This window comes from Phocoena phocoena, chromosome 20 (assembly GCF_963924675.1).
Source record: "Phocoena phocoena chromosome 20, mPhoPho1.1, whole genome shotgun sequence".
NCBI lineage: Eukaryota > Metazoa > Chordata > Mammalia > Artiodactyla > Phocoenidae > Phocoena > Phocoena phocoena.
In genome coordinates, this window is record NC_089238.1 from 45,017,351 (window position 1) to 45,041,376 (window position 24,026).

Below are 24,026 nucleotides of genomic sequence, written 5' to 3' on the forward strand. Positions count from 1 at the left end.
GAAGGTGCCTAATTGTCACAGCCCTTTGTGGATTTTTATTTTATTTGGCTAGAGATTAATTGTAACTGATATTTTTATTCTGAAAAGTTTATTTTCATTTCTATTAAATTCAATATTTATTGGTCTTTGTAGGCTTTTAGTTCTTTGGTCATTCCCCATGTAGTAGTTCTGAGCTGATGGAAGCTGAAAGTCAGAACTGAACAGTCAGGAGGGGCCAGGAGGTGGTTTTACTTTATTTTTATTTATTTATTTTAGATTTTAAAAAAAATGTTTATTTATTTGGCTGTGTTGGGTCCTAGTTGCGGCATGAGGGATCTAGTTCCCTGACCAGGGATCGAACCCTGGCCCCCTGCATTGGGAGTGTGGAGTCTTAGCCACTGGACCACCAGGGAAGTCCCTATTTTTATTTTTTACTTTCTGTACTCATCAATATGATTTCCATTCCTAAATTACCATATTTTTACAGTTGTTTATATTCCACTTTGTAGTATTCCCATTTCATGTTTTTTTAAATTAAAGCATATTGCCAACCAGTATTTTCTAGTTCTTTAACCACAAAACACAGAGTTCTTTCATATCTTTTTGCCATGATGGAAGGTTTATCATGTTTCTTCTGATTAATACAAGACTTAAGTTTTCTAAACAGAATCCTTTTAGGATATGAATAATGTTCTTCAAGATCTTTTAAACATACAGGCTTTCCTATACTTGTTTTTTGGTTGTTGTTTCAGATAGGGGAGACATTTTATTTTTATTCTAATTAAACTTTTATTCCATTCCTAAGACTTTTTTTGAATAATGTCAGTACATTATTGAACACTACTACATGCCAAATAATTTGCTAAGCACTTTATATACTATGTGATATCTTCTTGTAAGCAAATAAATAAATACTTCTAATAGCAGCTCTGTGAGTTAGGCACTACCCATTATACTGACGAGGAATTTAAGACAATGAGGTTAAATAACTTGTCTAGGGGCATACATGCATTTGATAAGTGGCAGAAGTGAGACTCAAACCCAGGCAGTCTGACTTTTGGAGCTCATGCTCTTAGCTGGTGTATTTATGACTCTTTGCTTTCTGATGAAAGAATTGTAAATGAGCTGCCTTAAGTCTGTGTGATTTTAAAATATGCAGTGTCACCAGAAGCCACAAGTGATTACTAACATTCTGGTTTTACCTAGCTTTCAGTCAGAACCATGTAATCTAATGATTTCTGGGGAATTACTGGGCAGTTCATTCCTAGTTTTTATGGAAAAATCATCTGTGAAGCCAGAGGAAATATATAGGATATAGTCAGCAACCCAAAGTCTCCATTTATAATTGTGTTGCAGCTTATGTGAAATCAGTTATGGCCAGATACAATCTTTTATATCTCATAATTTCAATTCGATGCCTTTAAGTTTGAAGCGGAGGTTCTCAAAGGGCCCTCTGGGGGTCTCTGAGACTTTTTGAAGAGGTGCATGAGGTCAAAACTCTTTCATAATAATGAGGTATTAATCTTCTTTTTCACTTTCAGTCTTGTAAGTATACAGTGGAGTTTTCTAGATGCTACATATCTGAGAATCTAGCTATCTTCTATTAAACCAGCTGTTAAAGAGATTTATAAAATATACAATAATGCCAGTCTTCTCACTAAATTTGTTTTATTCTGAAAATATAGTTTTCAAAAAATATTTGTTAACATGTAATGTGTTTATTGTTGTTATTTTAAAATGAATAACTAAATATTTAGAAATTCTTAAGTTCAGTTTCTCATTCAGTAAATGTCAATAGATACACCCCGTGTAAACAAAAGCTCTTTGGGGGCCTCAAAAACTATAGAGGGATCCCGAGACCAAAAACTTTGAGCACCACTTGTTTAGATTAGTTGTATCATGTGATATTAGAGAAAATCTTGATACAGAAGTAAAAATCTAGCACGTATTAAAAGATTTTAAAAATCGAATGAAGTGTGTTTATTACTTAACAAATATTTTTCTTTTGAATTGTATAAGCAGGAGACTGGAACCTACTGAACGACCTCTTCAGATTGTTTATGATTACTTGTCCAGGCTGGGGTTTGATGACCCTGTGCGCATACAGGAGGAGGCGGCAAATCCTGACCTTGGCTGTATGCTTCGATTTTATGGTGGTAAGGATTTATCATGGCTGTGTGTATACATTAATGACTTTTAATTGATTATTTGTACCTCTGTCTGTCTTCAGCCTTTTAAAAAGATTTTATCCAAAGCCATTTTTAAGCCAATTTACTAATGTAGTTAGAAAACAACAGCAAAAACAGCCTTCCCTTTTTATTTTTGCTCTTTTTGTTCTGGTGTTTTGCTGACTTACAGAATTGTTACGTACTTTTGCCAGCATCTTGATCAAATCATAGCTTTAGTATCAGTTATATTTTCAAGTTCTTTATAAAGTCCATGAACTTCTGGATAGTTCGAGAATGTTGAGAAGTAGGTGGTTATTATCATATATGACTTAACATTTGATGAACACATCAGACGTGTATATTGTTGAATTTAGTAAGCTTTAAATCTTGGATATTTTACATGCTCTTCTCTTTCGGTGCATTTTTTCCTTATTGACTATTTTTCATCTGATCACTTTAGTCATAAAGTTAGCCTTAAGGAAGTCAGAATATTTCTGAATATTACTCTCCAAATACACATCAATAACTAATAATACTACTGAGTACCATTTTTTGAGTGCTTACTGTGTGCTTTTATGCTTGTGAATTACCCAGTTTACTCAGTATAGCCACCTTATGCTCTAGGAATTGTTGTCTCATTTTACAGAGACAGAGAAGTTAACTTGTTCAAGGTCATACAGCTAGTAAATAACAGAGCTATTTAATACCTAACAGTTTTGAGTTAATATGACCCATTTATCAAACAGTTGAACTAGTAACTAAGTTATTAGTGTATGTAGGCATAACCATTTACTAAGATTTCCTGCTCTCATTCCTCAAATTATTGATTTAATCTGAACTCTTGTGACACGTCACAAGCCAGTTTTATTAAATGCACTTCACAAAAGATTTTATTTATAATTTTTCACCACAACAATATTTTCTGACGTGTCCCTTAAAAGTTGGTTTCAAAAAAAAAAAAAAAAAGTTGGTTTCATTTTATTTTATTTCCATTCATTTCTCTCCTTTGTTAGTTCATGGAGGGAGAATAGTTGCTAGGTTGATGTTAAATCTGAGGAAAATCTTTTAAGACTAATTTGAGGAACACAACCGATCTATTACTGTAAAGCTTGGTTAAAAAATAACAATAAATCTTGGATAGTAACATGCTCTTTATATGTGGTTGCACATAAGTTCTTCACTCCATGTTTTCATTCTGGGATGAAAGCTGAGCCTTGAGATGCTGGCGAGCTCCTTTATAACCAGTGAGATTGCATTTGAAGTCAGTTATAACACAACAGTTGGCATGATTGCATTAATTTATTAATAACACCTGATAAATTGTAGCATGCCTAGGATCTTAATACTCCCTTCAGAGGATATTTCCAGTAAAGTCAAAAAGAGTACCAGTTTGGGGGGCTTCCCTGGTGGCACAGTGGTTAAGAATCCACCTGCCAGTGCAGGGGACACGGTCCGGGAAGATCCCACATGCCGTGGAGCAGCTAAGTCCGTGCGCTGCAACTACTGAGGCTGCGCTCTAGAGCCCGTGAGCCACAACTGCTGCAGCCCACATGCCTAGAGCCTGTGCTCCGCAACAAGAGAAGCCACCGCAATGAGAAGCCCGCGCACCGCAAGGAAGAGTAGCCCCCGCTCGTGCAACTAGAGAAAGCCCATGTGCAGCAGCAAAGACCCAACATAGCCAAAATAAATAAATTAAAAAAAAAAAAAAAAAAAGAGTACCAGTTCGTAGTACTTACTATATTTGCGGGGGTGGGGGAGTCATTAACAGAGAACATTTCCAAAAGTGAGCTCTTTTAATTCAGAGAAGCTAGTATGATTTGAGTGAGAAAATTACATTTGAGAAAGAGGTTTTTAAAGCTAGTTACTTTTGAAAATAGGCAATATATGTATATGGCACCAGAAATAAAAGGTTAAAAAAAGTATGTATGTGTGTGTAGGTAGATAGATAGATAAGGGTATTTTCTGTTGGCTGTGTAACAAATTGCCTCAAAATTTAGTGACTTAGGACTTCCCTGGTGGCGCAGTGGTTAAGAATCCACCTGCCAATGCAGGGGACACGGGTTTGATCCCTGGTCTGGGAAGATCCCACATGTTGCGGAGCGGCTAAGCCCGTGCACCACAACTACTGAGAGTGTGCTCTAGAGTCCGCGAGCCACAACTACTGAGCCCACATGCTGCAACTACTGAAGCCCATGCGTCTAGAGCCCATGCTTTGCAACAAGAGAAGCCACCTCGGTGAGAAGCCCATGCACTGCAACGAAGAGTAGGCCCTGCTTGCTGCAACTAGAGAAAGCCCACGCACAGCAGTGGAGACCCAATTCAGCCAAAAAATAAATAAAAATTTAAAAAAAAATTTAGTGACATAAAATGATATTAAATATTTATTTTTAAATTTATTTTTATTTTTTGGCCGCGCCATGTGCAGCATGTGGGCTCTTAGTTCTCTGACCAGGGATCAAACCCACGCCCCCTGCAGTGGTAGCACGGAGTCTTAACCTCTGGACTGCCAAGGAAGTCCCGATATTATATCATACAGTTTCTATGGGTCAGAAATCTAGGAGGAATTAGCTGGATGGTTTTGGGTTGAGTCTCAGTGAGATAGTACTCATTATATTGGCTGAAGCTGCAGTCATCTGAAGGCTTGAGTGGGGCTGGAAGATTCACTTCTAACATGGCTCACTCATATGGCTGTTGGTAGAAGGCCCCAGTTTCTCACCAGTTTTTGGCAGGAGATCTCAGTTGCTCGCTATGTGAACCCTTCTCTAGGGCTGCTTAAGCGTCTTCACGATGTAGCAGCTAGCTGCCCCCAGTGATGGGAAACACACACATTCACATGTGCACGCAAACACATAACACACACACATACATACACACAACACACAGGCTTAAGTGTTTTTTATGACCTAGCCTTATAAGTCACCATTGTTTTCACCACTTTCTATTAGAATTGAGTCACCAAATACAGCCCACACTATATAGAGAAGGGAAATAGCCCTCACCTTTTTTTTTTTTAGGCCTCTCCTTTTGAAGAGAGGAGTTGTAAAGAATTTGAAGTATTCTTTTTGAAGCAAATAGCTTAGCAATCAGCTTTCAGTATTTCTTGCATAGAGTCTTTGGTGCGTTAGCTTAGCATATACTGTTAATGAGGCCAGGGTCAGAGGGCCTAAGTTCAAACCAGTGTTTTGCTTTGTTTGCTGGATATGAAACGTCTCCGGTACTCCAGGGGCCATTGTGCAAATGCTAGTTATCAGTCTTTCTTGGGGGGTGCTGGGGGAAACTGATTGGAGTGACTCAGTACAGATTCATGATATAAAAGCCTTGAAAAAAAAAAAAAAGCCTTGAAATAACATATGTAACTAAAGATGAGTGGGTAGCATGATCAATCACAGAGATTAAGAGAGCCCATTAATCAACTCCTTATTATGTAAGAGGAAGTGGCATCTAGAAGGTGTGATTTGCTAGTGATGTTGTAGTTCTGGGGTTGAATAGCTCAGGTAGCATAGCACCCAGCCTGAGCATTTCTTTCTGTTTGGTATTCTCTGTACACGTTGTTTGAGACAGTTTCATCCAAGGAGCATAAACACAAACAAAAGAAACCAGATACAAAAGAATTGCATATATAGTATGTTTCCATTCATTTAAAGTTCGAAAACAGGCAAAACTCAGCCGTATTGTTTAGAGATGTGTGACAGTACCACTCTCTGTCCATCCAAAGCTGCTCTTTCCTTCCTCTGTTATAAGACTTAGAGGTGGGCCCATGACTGCCCAGCTACATCTCATTTCTCAGTCTTTTGTGCAGTTTGGTGTGCACCTGTGACAAAACTTTCTAAAGTGGTATGGAGTGGAATTGTTGTGTGCCACTTTCATACCTGGTTCCTAAAGCCTCCCATGCATACTTCTTGCTCTTTTACTCTTCTGTAGGGTAGGCAGGCAGTCATCAAGAGCAATATTGAAGTCATGTGTTGAAAATGGCAGAGCCACCATCAGCTGGAGTTTCTCAACAGAGTTGACCCCTGGGAACCCAGACTGCCCACCCTAGCAGAGAATTACATTTATCTTGTGTTTGGACCAGTATATTCTTTTTGTTACAGTAGTTAAAAATTGCTATAACTAATACATGAGTAGCAAAAACATAAAGAAAACAAGGAAATTACTATTATAAAAGTGAAGAGAATGGCTGACCTCTGGGGTAGAGGGAGGAAGTGATTCCTACAAGTAGAATTTTTGAGTTAATACAAGTATATACCGATAGTGGTTATCTATTAAGCAGTGATATATAATGTGATAATTATGATGTAATAATCAACTTGGTATATACCCGTTGAGAATTTTCTAACTTTTATTCCTATCTAATGTGTATTTGCAGAAATATATTTTGTTTACATAAATGCTGTCATTTGGTGTTAGTCTTCATGCTTTTTTTCTCCCAACAGTGTTTGGAGGTCTTTTCTTAACTATCTTCTATATGCATTTCTTTATGTTGCATACTATTGGATGTCATGTATGTATTATAGTTTATATAACAATTTCCCTAGTGATGGACTATTACAAATAGCACTGTAGTAAAATTGCATCTTTGTGCACCTGTGTTTCTTTTTTTTAATGATGTAATCAGAATTTTTATTTTATTTATTTTTAAAAATGTATTTATTTTTGACTGCATAGGGTCTTCATTGCTGTGCACGGGCTTTCTCTAGTTGCGGTGAGCAGGGGCTACTCTTTGTTGCAGTGTGCAGGCTTCTCATTGCAGTGCCTTCTCTTGTTGCGGAGCACGGGCTCTAGGTGCACGGGCTTCAGTAGTTGTGGCTCACGGGCTCAGTCATTGTGGCTTGCAGGCTCTAGAGCACAGCTTCAGTAGTTGTGGTGCACGGGCTTTGTTGCTCCATGGCATGTGGGATCTTCCCAGACCAGGGCTCGAACCCATGTCCCCTGCATTGGCAGGCGGATTCTTAACTACTGCGCCACCAGGGAAGTCCCTGCACCTATGTTTCTTCAGGGTAAATCTCTAAACATGAAGTTATTGGGTCATAGGATATTTATTCTCATTTAAAATACTAATAGTTACTACTGCAAAACGAATGTATATCCCATCAGTATATCAGAGTACCTCTTTGCTCACAATATCACCTTTTAATATTATTAGCATTTAAAACTTTTACTAATCTAATGGATTAAATGTTGGTCTCGTTGTTTTGATTTTGTTTTCCTGATTACTAGTATGGTTGAATATTGTGTCATATTTACATTGATCTTTAAGTTTTCTTCTCCTTTGAATTAACCCTTGATATTTCTGTTGTTTATCCTTTTTCATATTGATCAGAAGGACTTTTTTTTGTGTGTGTGTGTGGTACGCGGGCCTCTCACTGTTGTGGCCTCTCCCGTTGCGGAGCACAGGCTCCAGACGCACAGGCTCAGCGGCCATGGCTCACGGGCCTAGCCGCTCCACGGCATGTGGGATCTTCCCGGACCGGGGCACGAACCTGCGTCCCCTGCATCGGCAGGTGGACTCTCAACCACTGCGCTACCAGGGAAGCCTCAGAAGGACTTTTGTATATATTCTGAATATATATCCTCTGTGTACTGTATTTGTGACACATTTTTTTTCCAACCTGTAACTTGTTTTGTAGTTTTGCGTATTGTTTTTTATTGTGCAGAAGTTTTATTTAATCAGATTTAGTCAGTCTTTTCCTTTAATACCTTTACGTTCCTTCCCTATCCTAGGAAATAAACATACTCTATATTTTCTTCTAGTACTTTTATATTTTTAGAATGTGATATGAGGTAGGGATCTAACTTTACTTTTTTCTCTGTTGATAGCCAGTTGTCCCAACAATACTTATGAAATAGCTCATCCTTTTCCTGCTGATTTGAAGCATTACCTTTATTATTATTAAGTTCCTATACAGGTGGGGGTCTGTTTTTGGACACTGTCCTATTACATTGATGTCTTTGTCTTATGCTAATACCAATGCTATTTTTAATATACCTATATGATAGATTCTGATAGTCGATAAGGAAGTTCTCATTCACTTTTCTTCTCTGAAAAATCAGGGATATCTCTAGAATCAAAGAAATCTTTCTGAAGATGTAGTATTCGGGTTGGTTCTTTAAAAATCAACAGAATTTCAGTAATCAGAAAGGAAAAGGAGGACAGAGGTGGGGTATTAGGAATTTCAGTGCATGTTCTGTGAATCACACACACAGATAATTTGAGTTCAGATTGTTTTGGGCCTTGAGTGCAATATCAGGAATTTAGCCTTCATTTGGCAGATGGTAGCAGAAGTGATGGGATCCAAGTGAGCCTGAGAAAGATGAATCTGGCACCAGAGTGAATAATAATTCAGGCGTGAATTAGTAGGGATCTGAACTAGGGAATGGGAAGGAATCATTCGTATAGAGACTTTTTGAAGGAATAGTCAGTAAGTGTTGATGGTTGATTGAAAAAAGGAGTTGAGGAAGAGAACCTAAGAGGCAAAGCTGGCTCTGAGGTTTTGAGGCTGGGTGGCTTCCGGAGACTGACAGGACTTGAGCTGTGAGAGCTGTGAGAAGGATCTGGTTTGCAGGGATGGTGATGACTTGGTTTCAGGCATGTTTAATTGTAAGTGGTGGTAGACATCCAGTTGGAGATGTCTGGCAGGTAGTTGGAAGTGTGAAACTAGGAGCTTTGGAAATACAAGTCTGGGAGTCAGGTACATGGGAGTGTTAAATCCGTGGAAGTTGTTAAGATTATCTTGAAAATAATACTTAAATATAGGAAAAGAAGGAGGCTTAAGGCAGAACTTTCATTATAACAACTAGCATTTGTTTTATACCCTTACTATGTGCTGAGCATGTACTAAGGTGCTGAGCACTCTATGTACCTTTTCTCATTTAATCCTTACAACCATGTAGGTAGATATTATTACTCTGGAGAGGTCTTAACGGGTTCTAAATCTCTTTTTTTTTTTAATTAATTAATTTATTTATTTTTGGCTGAGTTGGGTCTTTGTTGCTGCCCGCAGGCTTTCTCTAGTTGTGGCAAGCAGGGACTACTCTTTGTTGCAGTGCACTGGCTTCTCACCGCGGTGGCTTCTCTTGTTGCGGAGCACGGGCTCTAGGTGCGCGGGCTTCTTTAGTTGTGGCTCGTGGGCTCTGGAGTGCAGGCTCGGTAGTTGTGCCGCACCAGCTTAGTTGCTCCGCGGCATGTGGGATCTTCCCGGACCAGGGCTCGAACCCATGTCCCCTGCATTGGCAGGCGTATTCTTAACCACTGTGCCACCAGGGAAACCCTAAATCTCATCTTCTTAACCTCTAAGGTACTGTACCATATAGTTGATGGAGAAACAGTTTAGAAGAATAAGAGGGATCCATAAAATGTGAGAACTGAGAAAGACTAGGGATCATCTAATCCAACTCCTTGGTCTTAAACTTGGGAAACTAAGGCCTAAAAATATGGAACTTGTTCAGGGTCACGAAACCAGATTGTGGGATCGCTTACCCACCACTGCTTCACAAGATTTTCTACTGAAATACTTCAAATCAGAGTGTGTTCTTGTGTTGGGTGGGGGGGGGGGGTGGCTATTGCGAGTTTGAAATTTGTTTTGAGGTTTCCTGTTTTACTCTTTAAATGTAAGTAAATGTTTCATTTTTACCCCAAAATATATCAGCCAGTATTTATTTATTTGTCTGTCTAACTTTTTATTTTGAACTAGCTTTAGATTTTCAGAGCAGTTGGAATGATAGAGCTCCTGCACACACTTTATACAGTCATTTGAGCCGTTGTTTCCGTATAAATAGTGCTTCATCTTTCTCTGGCTTCTTTAAAAAGTTTTCCTTTGTCTTTAATTTTCAGCAGTTTGATTATGAAGTGTCTGGGCTTGAATTTCGTTGAGTTTAGCCTGCTTGGGGTTCACCAGTGCTCCAGGTATTCTGTCCAGGTTTTATTGGTGAATTCAGTGGGAGACACAGGGTAGAGTGGGCTTTCTCTGTTTAACTCAGAACCAGAACCTTAATGGCATCTTTTGATTAAAAGAAGTATTTCATTTTGATATAGTCCAATTTAACAGTCTTTCCCTTTATTCTTTTCTAGAAGCCATATTGCTTTGCCTTTCAGATTATATTCACAATCTGTGTGACTTCATTTTTTATTGTCTGTTTTGAGTTATCATCATGAGCTCATGGGCTTATTTATATTTGTTTCAATTCATTTGCAGCCATTTTTCTTTGTGATGCTCAATTTGTCCCATCTCAGCTAGGGGGAGCTCTTTCAGGTTGCGTTCTATGTCCTTCCAACATGACCCAACTACTGTCTTTGATAGCATTCTAGATTTTCCATTAAGTTCTTGATCTTTTCATCATCTGACTCACACCAGGAAGGACTGGTTCATTTTAATGAAAAATGGTATTTAGAGACTATCCTATGGGCAATAGACGTATTCATTGCTACAGGGTTGTCCTTGATGCTTTGTTTTCGAAGCTCTTTTTTTTTAATTATAAAAGCAATCCATTTTCTTTATAGAACATTTCAAAGTATAAATGTATAGGGAAATTAAAATTATCCCTGATTTTCCACTTAGAACCTTGGCTTTCGAGATTATAAGTCTGTTTTTTAATTAGAACTCTTAGACATTCCAAACATTTATTAGAACTTCCTCATTCTGTTTTTTACCACTTTCAGAAGATCAGAGACTTGAGGCATTCTGAATATCTAGCAAATGCTCCATAAATAATAATAAACAGCATGTTATTTCATGTATAAATAACTTATCCTCCCCAAATTGAATGTTCCTTTCTGAGAGTGGTGATGGATAGATTTAGATGGATAGATTAAATATAAAGAAATAAGGCCAAGGAAAGAGAGACTCAAAGAATTGTACATCCATTGATTTAACATCTGTTTCATGTAAACTTCAAAAGAGACTATTAGACGATTTGGAAACATGAGAAGCTGTAATGAAGTCCCATTTTTATTTGATGTAGCTAACTTTGTAATATATCATGCTGTTAACCAGGATGGGGAATATAAATGCAATAGCAAGTTTCGGAAAAATGATGAGATTAAAAAAAACCCAGCTTCACCGAGATATAATTCACATACCATAAAATTCACTCTTTAAAAGTGTACAATTCAGTGCTTTTTAGTATATTCAGAGAGTTGTGCAACCATCACCACTATCCAATTTTAGAACGTGTTTATCACTGTAAAATGAGACCCCCATATCTGTTAGCAGCCATTCCTTACTTCCCACTCCCACAACACCTGGCAACCATGAACCTACTTTCTGTCTATATAGATTTGCCTATTCTGAACAATTGATACAAATGGAATCATACATACTTGGCTTTCTGTGGCTGGCTTCTTGTACTCAGCATAGTGTTTTTAGATTTTTTTTTTTTTTTGCGTTACGTGGGCCTCTCACTGCTGTGGCCTCTCCCGTTGCGGAGCACTGGCTCCGGACGCGCAGGCTCAGCGGCCATGGCTCACGGGCCCAGCCGCTCCGCAGCATGTGGGATCTTCCCGGACCGGGGCACGAACCCGTGTCCCCTGCACCGGCAGGCGGACTCTCAACCACTGCGCCACCAGGAAAGCCCTCAGCATAGTGTTTTAAGGTTCATCCATTTTGTAGCATGTATCAGTACTTAATTTCTTTTCATGGCTGAATAATATTCCATTGTATGCATATACCACATTCTGTTTATCCACTCATCAGTTGATGGACATTTGTGTCGTTTCCTCTTTTTGGCTATTATGAATAATGCTACTGTGAACATTCATGTACAAGTTTTTGTGTGGACATATGTTTTTAGTTCCCTTGGATGTAGATGTAGGAGTAGAATTGCTAGATTATATGGTGACACTATGTTTAAGCTTTAAGGAACTGTCAGACTGATTTCCAAAGTGATCGCACCATTTCATAATCCCCCCAACCATGAAGGGTTCTAATTTCTTTACATTCCCACCAACACTTGTTATTGTTTGTCTTTTTTGATTATAGTCATCCTAGTGGGTGTGAACTGGTATCTCGTAGTTTTCGTTTACATTTATCTAATAACTAATGAGGTTGAGCATCTTTTCATGTGCTTGTCGGTCTTTTGTATATCTTCTTTGGGGAAGTACCTGTTCAAATCCTTTGCCCAATTTTTAATGGGATTATTTGTCTTTTTATTGCTGAATTGTAATAGTTCTTTATTTTGGATACAAGTCTCTTATTAGGTATATGATTTGCAAATATTCTCTCCTGTTTTGTGAGTCTTCTTTTCACTTTCTTGATGGTGTCTGTTGAAGCACACAGCCTTTTATTTTCAAAGTCCAGTTTATCTGTATTTTCTTTTTCGTCACTTGTGCTTTTTATGTCAATATCTAAGAAACCATTGCCTATTCTAAATTTACAAGATTTATTCCTATCTTTTCTTTTAAAGTTTTATAGTTTTCATTCTTACATTTAGGTCTATAATCCATTTTGAATTAATTTTTGTATATGGTGTGAGGTTAGGGATTCAACTTCTTTCCTTAGCATGTGGATATCCAGAATTCCCAGCACCATTTGTTGACAAGACTGTTCCTTCCCCATTGAATTATCTTGGCACCCTTGTCAAAAACGAGTTGTCCATAAAGTAGGGGTTTTTTGGTGAACTCTCTATTCTATTGCTTTATGTCTATCCTTATATCAGAACTGCACTTTATATGCCAGCTCCTTACTTTGTAGTACGTCTTGAAATTGGGAAATATGAGTCCTCCAATTTTGTTTTTCTTTTTCAAGATTGTTTTGAGTTGAAAAGCCTGTTTTCAACTGTTCAAGCTGTTCTGAGTCCATTGCATTCTATGGGAATTTTTGGATCAGTTTGTCAGTTTCTGTCATGAAGTTATCTAGAATTTTGATAGGGATTGCATTAAATCTGTAAATCAATTTGGGGGGTTTTGCCATCTTAACAATATTAAGTCTTTCAACCCAGGGACACTGGCTGTCTTTCCATTCATTTATGTCTTTTATAATTTCTTACAACTATGTTTTATATTTTCAGTATACAAGTTTTGTAGTATTTTCATTTTATTCTTTTTGATGCTATTATAAATGCAATTGATTTCTTAATTTCACTTTTGAATTGTTTATTTCTAGTGCATAGAAATACAACTGGTGCTTTAAAAATCTTGTATCCTGCAACCTTTCTGAACTCATTTGTTAGTTATAATAGTGTTTTTTTGGTGTGGCTTACCTAGGAAGGTAATTTTCTATATACAAGATCATATTATTTTCAAATAGAGATAGTTTTACTTTCTTTTCAGACTCACACCAGGTTTTGATACTGGTTTTGTATCTGTAAAATTTTATGTTTTTGAAGTATAGTTGATTTACAATGTTTCAGGTTTACAGCAAAGTGATTCAGTTTTATGTGTGTGTGTGTGTGTGTATTCTTTTTGAGATACTTATTTTGGTGGTGGTGGGGGGTGCCGTGCCACGTGGCTTGTGGGATCTCAGTTCCTTGACCAGGGAGTGAACCCTGTGGCCATGGCAGTGAAAGAGCCAAATCTTAACCACTAGCCCACCAGGGAACTCCCCTCAGGTACTTTTCCACTACAGATTCTTATAAGATATTGAATATAGTTCCCTTTTCTATACAGTAGGTCCTTGTTGTTTATCTATTTTATATGCAGTGGTCTGGATCTGTTAACCCCAAATTCCAAATTTATCCCCCCCCTGCCCTTTTCCCCTTTGGCAACCGTAAGTTTGTCTTCTGTGTCTATGAGTCTATGAATCTGTAAATTTGAGGTGAATGGGGACATCTGTTGGACATGTCTAGCAGGCAATTGGATATATGAGATCAGAACTAAGGGAAGATTGGGGCGGGAGATAGAAATTTGAAAGCCCTTATCAACATATGAATAGTGTAGTTTTTGGGAAGTGGAGGCCAGATTGAAGTAAATTGAGTAAATAAAAAGGTGAGGTAACAGAGATAGCTAATATAGAAGCACAAATGAGAAGAAAAGAGCCTCAAAAGGTTAAACTTATAGTTTCTTAAAATATCGTTTGTGGGCCATCTGCATTTAAATTACTTGGGATACTTGTTAAAAATACATTTTCCTATGTTCCATCCCAGACCCTCTGAATTAGACTCTCTGTGGGTAGGTCTTGGTGTTCTGCATTTTAAACTAATTCTTAGATAATTCTTGGGCACATAGGAATTAGAGAATCCCTCAACTAAAGGAATTCTGTTGAGAATGAGAAGGAATGGGGGAAAACTTGAGTGCTTTTGTAGCTTTGATAGAAACAATAGGGAGGGTGGAGTTGAAGAGTGAGAAGAATGAAGAACCAAACTCCCCAAGGAAGGTGGAATTTAGAAAAGAGATGAAAGGATTGGCCTAGAATAGAAGGAGAAATGACTCTTCCATACATCTGGTGTTAACATACAAAGTTTTAAAAGCTTTGAAGTAAGCTAGCCCATTTCTTCGTTTTTTTTATATGGGAAAAACATAGTTAATAGGGCAAAGCAATGCTCAGGGTTCCATAATCAATTATGTAATAATACTGAGTACAACCCAGTTTTCTCAGTTCCCCGTTTATTGGTGTTTGCACAGCCTCGTACTGTTGCTGATCCTGTTCATTTCTTTGTAGAGTTACTGTCTGTTTCTAGTAGTGCTTTAACCAAGAACATCTCTTCTGTCATAATTCTCTGTTTTGTTCACTATACCTCAGTCATATAAAGATTTCTAAAGGGTGGCAAAAAATAGAGAAGCTCTTGCATGCATGTATTGCTTCTGCCACCATGATTGGGATAGTTGACTGAAATATCAGCCGAAAGCTTTTCTTCACAAACAGCAGCAGTACCCTAAACCGTCCCCGTTCCCTAACCCTAAACCTAACCCCAACCCTAACCCTTAGGGGGTTCTGTGTACAGAACTAGTTGTTCATTTCTTCATTCTAGAATAGACTAAGCACAATAGTGGCTGTCACTTATTCCATACTTGTTTTGTATCTAAAACTATGCTTAGTATTTTACATTCATTATCTTAATTTTTTATAAGAACCATGTGAAGGTAGATAGTATTAAGATCCAAACTCTATAAATGAGGAAAGTCAAGGTCAGTGAGATTATCTAGTTCAATGAAACAAAGTGAGTGGCAGAACCAAGATTCAAACTCAGGTTTGAGTGTCTGACTCCCAAGTCCATGATCTTAACCACTCTGTCATTCTGTCTGTCTTTGTGTACATGGGAGATATGACTGTTGGAAGAAGGATTAACAATGGCATCCAAAATAACATGTTGTTCCCTAGACCACAATTTGTAGTGCTCCCATTATATAACTTAGGGATGGACAACATTTTAAGACTGAGAGCTTATTTTGTAATACTTATATTGCTTGGTTACTTAAATCTATACTAGGGTTGCTGAATGTTGACGTGTAATACTTTCTTTTTCCCTTTCATTATTTTTATGCTACTTTAATGGTGGCTTTTGAAGTACTCTTTTCTTTTCAGAAAAACCATGCCAGATGGATCATCTGGATCGAATCCTTCTGTCTGGCATCTATAATGTACGAAAGGGAAAGACCCAGCTGCATAAGTGGGCTGAACGCCTGGTTGTTCTCTGTGGCACCTGCCTCATCGTTTCCTCAGTGAAGGATTGTCAGACTGGAAAGATGCACATTTTGCCTCTGGTTGGGGGAAAGGTAAGACTCACAAAGATGAATTATTCTTCCTCTAATCATCTTAATTAAAAAAATATCACATATGCTTTTCAGAGCTTTTTCCACATCTTTTCAAATAAACCAATATGAGCATTATTAAAGATTATGTCACAAAGTTTTTGTGTTCTTAGTTTTAAACAAAACCACTCAGGCTAATTTAAGCATAAAACAAGTTAATGTACATCACAGACTCCCTGGGAGGTCCAAAGACTATCCATGCCCCAAATTCTGCTGCAGGACCCGTCTGTTGGAGAAACCCCTGCGTCCACTGCTAGGCACTAAATGCTCTCTCATTGGTACCACCAAGAGTAGACAGAGGATGCTACCACTAGAAGCTGCCTTTGTAAACTAGAAGTAGCTGTTAGCATCCCCTCCAAAATAGATTCTTTCCTGTTTCTCTTTTTCCCCCGTTAGACTGAAATTCAGAGTCTGGAGTGGTCATAAGCTCCTACCCAGCAGCCAGAGAAACCTGCCATTTCTTGCATCTGTACTAGAGAATTCCCCATCATAGGAAAGGCAGTTCCACATAGCTGGACTTAGGAATGTGGAATAGAAATGTAAGTGGTGAGGGCCTACTGGGCTCTGGGTCTGAAAGGTGGCAGCCTAGGGGTTTAGCTCCTATAAGTATCTGGGTCTAAAAGTACTCTGGTTATGATGGGGGACCTGGCCCAAGCTTATTGCTGGAAGCTAGGAAATGAGTGGTATTCTTTGTTCCTGATAAAAAGCTGGAAAAAAACAAAAACCCAAACAAAAAACTTCTGTAAACCACTGACTGGAACCAAGGCTTGTTCCTGGCTGCGGTTCTAAACAAATGGGTGGACCCAGTTGTATGCCCTGTGACTAGGAAATGAACAAGCCCCACCTGGCCTAATAAATGAATGTGTGTCACTCCAGTACCATCCATGGAGCAGGAACCCACTACTACCAATATGAGACCTGGTTCTATTATTGGGGGCTGAAGGATAGTGAAGAAAGTAAGTGAAATTTCTCCAAAGGGAGAAGGTGAGTGAGGACAAGGTTGGAGGATTGGCGGAGAGGAAGTGGGAAACAGAGCAAGAAAGAGAAAGAAAAACAAACCTCCCATTTACGTAATTCTTGTACGGTCTCTCTCTTCCCTCACTAGTAGAATAGAATTGTGTTCAGGGTGGTGATGTGACCAAGATCAAAAACTCCCCAGCCTCCCTTGTAGCTAGTGGTGGCTAATAAATATAAACAGAAGTTTGCAGGTGGGACTTTTGGGAAAGGCCTTTAAAGTGGGAGAGACGTGGATGGCTTGACCCTTTGCCCTGCGTTTCCTTCCTTTATGGAACATAGTCTCTTGGTATTGGAGATGGAGCAGTCATATGGTGGCTGGAAACTGCAGGCATTTGCTGAGTGTGGCCTTATGGAAAGCAGGAGGCGCCTGGGCCCCTGGTGGCAGGGCAGAGCTGCTGTAGCACTCCTGGACTGATGCTGTGTTTTTAAGTCACTACTTCACAGCTGAATGTAATGAACCAACGAACGTACTGAAGAATTTCACAGATAAAACGTATAAGAGAGCCCATAAGGGAGGGTCCAGTATACATCTAATAGCAGTTCCAGAGAGGAGAGTAAAGGAGAATGGATAAGCAATATCTGAAGAAATAATGGTTGAGATTTTTCTAGAAATAAAGACAGACATGAGTGTTCATATTGAAAAGACACTGGGTACTGAACAGGATAAATAAAAATAAGTTGACACGTAGACATGTTGGCAGAACATGAAGGAGCAAATCACAGAAGCTTCCAGAAAGAAAAGGTTACCTGCAAAGAATTGACAGGCTGACAGCAGCTTTCTTTTCATCAACAATATGTGTAGAAGACTATTTGCAAAATTGCTGAGAGAAAATAAATGTCAACCTGTAGTCTATATCCAGCTGAATTACTTTACAAAAGTCAAGGCAAAATAGGACATTTTCAGACGTATAAAGACTAATGAGGGAGTTCCCTGGCGGTCCAGTGGTTAGGACTGGGTGCTTTCACTGCCGCGGTGCAGCCAAAAAAAGAAAAAAAGACTGGTACTTCCCTGGTGGCGCAGTAGTTAAGAATCCACCTGCCAATGCAGAGGACACAGGTTCAAGCCCTGGTCTGGGAAGATCCCACATGCCGTAGAGCAACTAAGCCCGTGCACCACAACTGCTGAAGCCCGCGCACCTAGAGCCCGTGCTCCGCAACAAGAGAAGCCACTGCAGTGAGAAGCCTGTGCACCAGAACGAAGAGTAGCCCCTGCTCACTGCAACTAAGGAAAGCCCACGTGCAGCAATGAAGGCCCAATGCAGCCAAAAATAAATAAAAGAGTGGACATGAATTTCATTTAAAAAAATTAAAAAACAACACCCCTCCAAAAAACAAAAAAAAAGAAATAAAACAACAAAGGAAAGTAAATTCAAAGGGAAGGCATGAGATAAATAGATGATGAGCGCAGACACTGACAAAATATGGTAGTAAATTTAATATTGATTGTAAAAACGTTTAAAATTTTTAATATTTTAAATATAAATTTAAACAACTAAAGCTCAAACTATCCTGAACAGTATTCAAGATGTGGTAGTGTGTTCAGTAAGGAAAGTGTGATGCAGTTTTGGGATAAGTGATTTATGAGTATAACTTGGAAGTTTCCAGCTGACTCACCAAGATTCAGTAGCTATGACATACTAAAGTGAGATGTCAGACAAAGATGTAAGTGGTTCCATAACTATAAAAAAACTTCATCCTCATCAAAGCTATATAGGTTGGGTTGTTGAAGAGAGCTGTTGTGCAGTGAATCCCTGCCACCACCCCAAATGGTACTGAGGGAGGTTTCTGCCTCTTTCCTCAAGCCTAGTGAAAGAGGTTTCAAAAGGACCCAAGAGAGCCTGATATGGGTCCCCTGCAGTGAGGGGGACGTAGTGCGCTGGTGTCCTGCCTCCTAACCAGGAAGTCTTGAGGACGAAAGATAAGCTGCCGGCTGCTTTGGTGATAGAGCAAAGCGCCTAACTCATGTGTTGGGATCACTGTGTACTCTTTGGGTTAGTATGTGACCCAGATGGGTTGAGAGAGAGCAGGAACCATTGGGTAGGTGGGTGGATTCTCTTAGAATATGTCCAGTGGGGCCACCTGGAGGGGCAAACAGACTTCACTGGAGGGTGGGCTGTCAGTGGACCACCAGATTCCTTCAGGTCTGAGGAGGGAGTGGTCACCTGCTAGAATAGCATGCATTAGCCTGGTCAAGGGATCTGTACGTGAGAAGCCATCATTGGTTGGATTGGGGGGACCAGGTATCCAAAGAACCCTCAAAAGGACCTACTGAGGAAGATCATCCCCTTTAAAATCTGGTAGGCCCAGAGAGTGTGAAGTTAGGTTATGACTCTACTAGTCTAGTAAGAAGCTTTGGGCTTGTGTCTTCCCTGTCCTTCCTCCTGCCCCACTTCAATGATGGAGGGAGTCAGAAATGGCTTCTATCCCAGCACCTAGTAAGTAAGGGGGGAGGTGAGTCCAAAAAGTAGGCCAAGGTACCCCTTGCAGGCAGGCAGCTACCTCCAGTGTGTCGCAGTGGTGGGGAAAGGGTTGGAGCAGTCTTACCCTTGAAGTGGAAACTTTGGCTTTTATCATGTGGGCCTGCAGACTCTCCTGTTCTGAAACAGGCATGCATTCTTGCATTACCGGGACTTATACTGACTGTTGCTAAGCTGGGAATGCTCCTTCCCCAGGAGGTTTCCACACCTTGCTCCTGAATAAAATAAAAGACTTGTGGGGTCTTTGCTCACATGTTCCCTCCTCAGTGAGTCCTTCCTTGACTGTCCTATTCATAACTCAGATCACCTACCCTGTTCCCCTCCAAGCCTGTACCCTGCTTTATTTTTCTTCATGTTACTCATTCTGTATTTTAGCATATTATGCTATATCATGTCACCATTATTTATTTATTTATTTATTTGTGGCTGCATTGGGTCTTCGTTGCTGCGCGCGGGCTTTCTCTAGTTGTGGTGGCTTCTCTTGTTGTGGAGCACAGGCTCTAGGTGCGTGGCACATGGGCTCAGCAGTTGTGGCTTGCGGGCTCTAGAGCTCAGGCTCAGTAGTTGTGGTGCATGGGCTTAGTTGCTCTACAACATGTGGGATCTTCCCGGACCAGGGCTCGAACCTGTGTCCCTTGCACTGGCAGGCGGATTCTTAACCACTGTGCCACCAGGGAAGCTCTCATGTCACCATTTTGATATATAAACTCCATTGAGGCCAGAGGGTTTGTTAATTTTTTCTCCTGTTATGTCCCCAGCACCCACAATAGTAAATAGTATTCATTCAGCAGATAATTATCAAACTGAGATTGTTTTGTGATTTAAAGAGTAGTAAATAAATTTACTTATGGCTATGCCCTATGAATCCTACTTCTTCAACATATCTGTTAAATAAGTATTCCTTTGGTTTTTTCTCTTTTTTTTGGCCGCACTCTGCGGCATGCGGGATCTTAGTTCCCTGACCAGGGATCGAACCCGTGCCCCCCTGCAGTGGAAGAAGCGTGGAGTCTTAACCACTGGACCACTAGGGAATTCCCCCTTTGTTTTTTTTTAAACAGCTTTATGAGACAGGATTCATATAGTGTACAATTAATCCATTTAAAGTGTACAATTCAGTGACTTTTAGTATATTCACAGAGTTGTACAACTATCACCATAATCGATTTTAGAATACTTTCATGACCCTTTGAAAAGAAACCCTGCACTACTTAGCCGTCATCTCCCCATTCCTTCTCTAGCCCCAGGCACCCATTAATCTACTTTCTGTCTCTATAGATTTACTGATTCTGGACATTTCATATAAATGGAATCATATAATATATGGTTCTTTGTGACTGACTTCTTTCTCTTAATATAACGTTTTCAAGGTTCATGCATGTTTTAGTGTGTATCAATATTTTATTCCCATTTACGGCTGAGTAGTATTCCATTGTATGGATGTACTACATTTTGTTTATACATTTACCTGTTGATGAACATTGAGGGTATGTCCACTTTTTGACTATTATGAATAATGCTGCTAATAATTCACATACAAATTTTTGTGTGGATACGTCTTTTCTTGGGTATATACCAGGAATGGAATTGCTGCGTCGCATGGTTGCTTTTGAGGAACTGCCAGGCTGTTTTCCAAAGTGGCTGCACCATTTTACATTCCCACAGCAGTGTATGAGGGTTCCAGTTTCTCTGTATGCTTGCTAATGCTTGTTACCTAACACTTGTTAGTATCTGTGTTTTTTATTTTAGCCATCCTAGTGAATGTGACATGGTACTTCGTGGTTTTGACTTGCATTTTTCTAATAACTAATGATGTAGAACATCATATCGTCTGCTTATTGGCCATTCCTCTGTCTTCTTTGGAGAAATATCTGTTCAGATCTTTTGCCTATTTTAAAAAATTGAGTTGTTTGTCTTGTTATTGTCCTTTGATTTTTGATTGGGATTGTTTACTTTAATTGGTTCCGGTTTTCTCCCCTTCTCTTCTTCAGGTAGAAGAAGTGAAGCGACGTCAGTACTGCCTTGCATTCAGCTCAGCTGGAGCCCAAGCTCAGACCTATCACGTCAGCTTTGAGACTTTGGCTGAGTACCAGAGATGGCAGCGGCAATCATCCAAGGTGATAAGCTGTCAGATGTCCTGATGTGGAGATAAGAGCAGAGAAACCCAACAGAAGTGTATTTTGAAACTGAACTTACTCCCAAGAGATCAAATTATAATTCTTATGCACATCACTCTAGGCCTTTCTGAGTACATAGTGAATGAAATGGAATTCTCCCAGATCCTTAACTTATTATTTATATTTGCATAGTACAGAATGCTTACAAAAGTGTTTTCAGGTGCATTTACCTTTATACCATCTCTGTGAAAAAGGTAGGGCCTTGAAGGATTTGAGACACAATGAAATTCAAATGACTCTCCCTCGACCATAGTGGTCAATGATAGATGGAGCTGTTCCCTAACTCGTAGCCTAGTGCATCTGTATGTGTTTAGCACAGCTTTGATGAACCACTTTAAATTTGAACTTATTGATGGGACATGGCCTGTGATCCTGTCACAAACCATTATTCCTGTATGCTGAGGATAATTGGCTTTTTAGCATAATTTCTGCTTTCCTAGCCTTTAAAGATGAAGTGCTCTAAAATTGTATTTCATTTTCCAAATTCTCTTGTTTTCCTAGCCATCTTTTCAGAATTTAAACGCATTTTTCTTTATGGAGCTAAATAGCTTCATGAAGGATTGTTTCAGTATAATGACATGCCATCAAAACATGAATGACTTTTGCAGTGATATTTTGTTTGTTTTAGACCCATTTTCACAGTCCATGTTGTATTAGCCTACTATTATAGTAATATAAATCTTGTTTTGGCTTTATTGGATTTTCTGTACTTGTGGTGGTATAAAATCTTTGAATAAAACTAGTTTCAATTTTAAATAGCTATTTCATTCTTCTGCCCTTGTAAAGAGAAATTAATATTTTTTGAGCACCTTTTGCATGCTAAGCAGTGGTGCTGTGTGCTTGGTTATTTAATTTTCCTCGTGACAGATGAAGAAATTGCACAAGTAAGGAACAGGGCTTGTGTGGCTGCAAAAGGCTGTGTCTTTCAGTATCACACTCCCTCCTAAAGTTTTGTACAGTTACTTTGAATCATCCTAACTTCCTGCATGAACTGTTAACTTCCCATCTTTATGATTTGTATTTTTTTTTTTACCTTTTACTTGTAGACACTTTACAGCTTATACCTTTCTGTTTTTCAAGCATCTCATCGTTTTAGGAAAAAGTAAAAATTAACTGTTTCTTATAAATGAATAATCGGATCTCATGACCTTTCTTTTCTTTCCCATCTTACTTTTTTTAATAAATAAATACATTTATTTATTTGTTTATTTTTGGCTGCGATGGGTCTTCATTGCTGTGTGTGGGCGACCGAGGGCTACTCTTCATTGCAGTGCGCAGGCTTCTCGTTGCAGTGGCTTCTCTTGTTGCGGAGCACGGGCTCTAGGCACGCGGGCTTTAGTAATTGTGGCACACAGACTCGGTAGTTATGGCTCGCTGGCTCTAGAGTGCAGGCTCAGTAGTTGTGGTGCACGGGGCTTAGTTGTTACGTGGTCTAAGGGCTTCTTCCCGGACCAGGGCTTGAACCCGTATTCCCTGCATTGGCAGGTGGATTCTTAACCACTGCGCCACCAGGGAAGTCCCTCCCATCTTTTTAATCGGTGCCTTTTTGTGTCAATGCCGTTCCGTCCTCTGCTGGGTGGGAAACATTTGGGGCTGGCTCAGATGGCTCTTCTCTTTGACCTTGTCCAGGTGGTGTCCCAGCGTATCAGTACCGTGGACCTCTCGTGTCACAGCCTTGAGGAGGTTCCTGAGCATCTCTTCTACAGTCAAGATATCACCTACCTCAACTTGCGACACAACTTCATGCAATTAGAAAGACCAGGGGGCCTTGACACTTTCTACAAGTATGTGGGGCATAGGTTTCCAGACTAGCTTACTAAAACTGAATTGTAATCAGTACCTATAAGCAAGCATGTTTACCATCATATATATATTTGAAAACTTCCCCTCCATTTTGAAGAGGAAGTAAGAATTGTTATTAACAATTTTCCCACTCCCCTTCTCCCCTCTGTACAAGAGAAGGTAGATGCACAGTTTCTGTTACGGAGGCAACATTGAGCTGCCCTTGGTTTGGATAATCCTTTTCTGTATGTCATTGACAGCAATGCGTGATCTGCCTCCAGGGTAAATCGAGAGATTCTGTATATGGGAAGTTTTTGAATCAGAAGTTTCAAACTTAACTGACTTAAAGGAAATAGGCCAGATTTCAAGAATTCCACTCCAAGGTTAGGGCTTTTATCTTTCCTTTGCACCTGCTACTGCCAACTCTGAAGTCTTTTGTCAGCTATGAAACCTCTCTCTTCTAATACAGGAACCATTTCAGTCCTAAGGGGCAATGACCCATATATTTTCCCATCTCCTTTGTTAGAATATATTCCCCATTTCCACCCTCCACCCATTTCATCTCCTTCCTCCCTTTAAAAATGGACGGAAGTGAATAAATATATGGTGTAAGTAATTGTCTGGGCTTCTTGTGGGGAGGAGAGAAATTGGAAATTAAAGTGTTCAAATTATATGGTGATTAAAAAGATAAATGCACATTGAAATGACATACTTTATATACTTAGTAACTAATATTTCTAGAATAATT

The 24,026-nt window shown here is 39.3% G+C and overlaps 1 protein-coding gene across 2 annotated transcripts in view; it reads left to right on the forward strand.

Moving 5' to 3' along the window:
• The window catches only part of PHLPP2 (PH domain and leucine rich repeat protein phosphatase 2), a 68,905-nt gene that overhangs the window by 15,294 nt on the left and 29,585 nt on the right, over nucleotides 1-24,026 (forward strand). For both annotated transcript variants that reach the window (XM_065898624.1, XM_065898625.1), the window contains 4 exons: nucleotides 2,002-2,135; nucleotides 15,602-15,792; nucleotides 21,311-21,436; nucleotides 23,126-23,280. In XM_065898624.1, coding sequence (XP_065754696.1) covers nucleotides 2,002-2,135; nucleotides 15,602-15,792; nucleotides 21,311-21,436; nucleotides 23,126-23,280 — 606 coding nt within the window. The remainder of the gene's footprint in view (nucleotides 1-2,001; nucleotides 2,136-15,601; nucleotides 15,793-21,310; nucleotides 21,437-23,125; nucleotides 23,281-24,026) is intronic.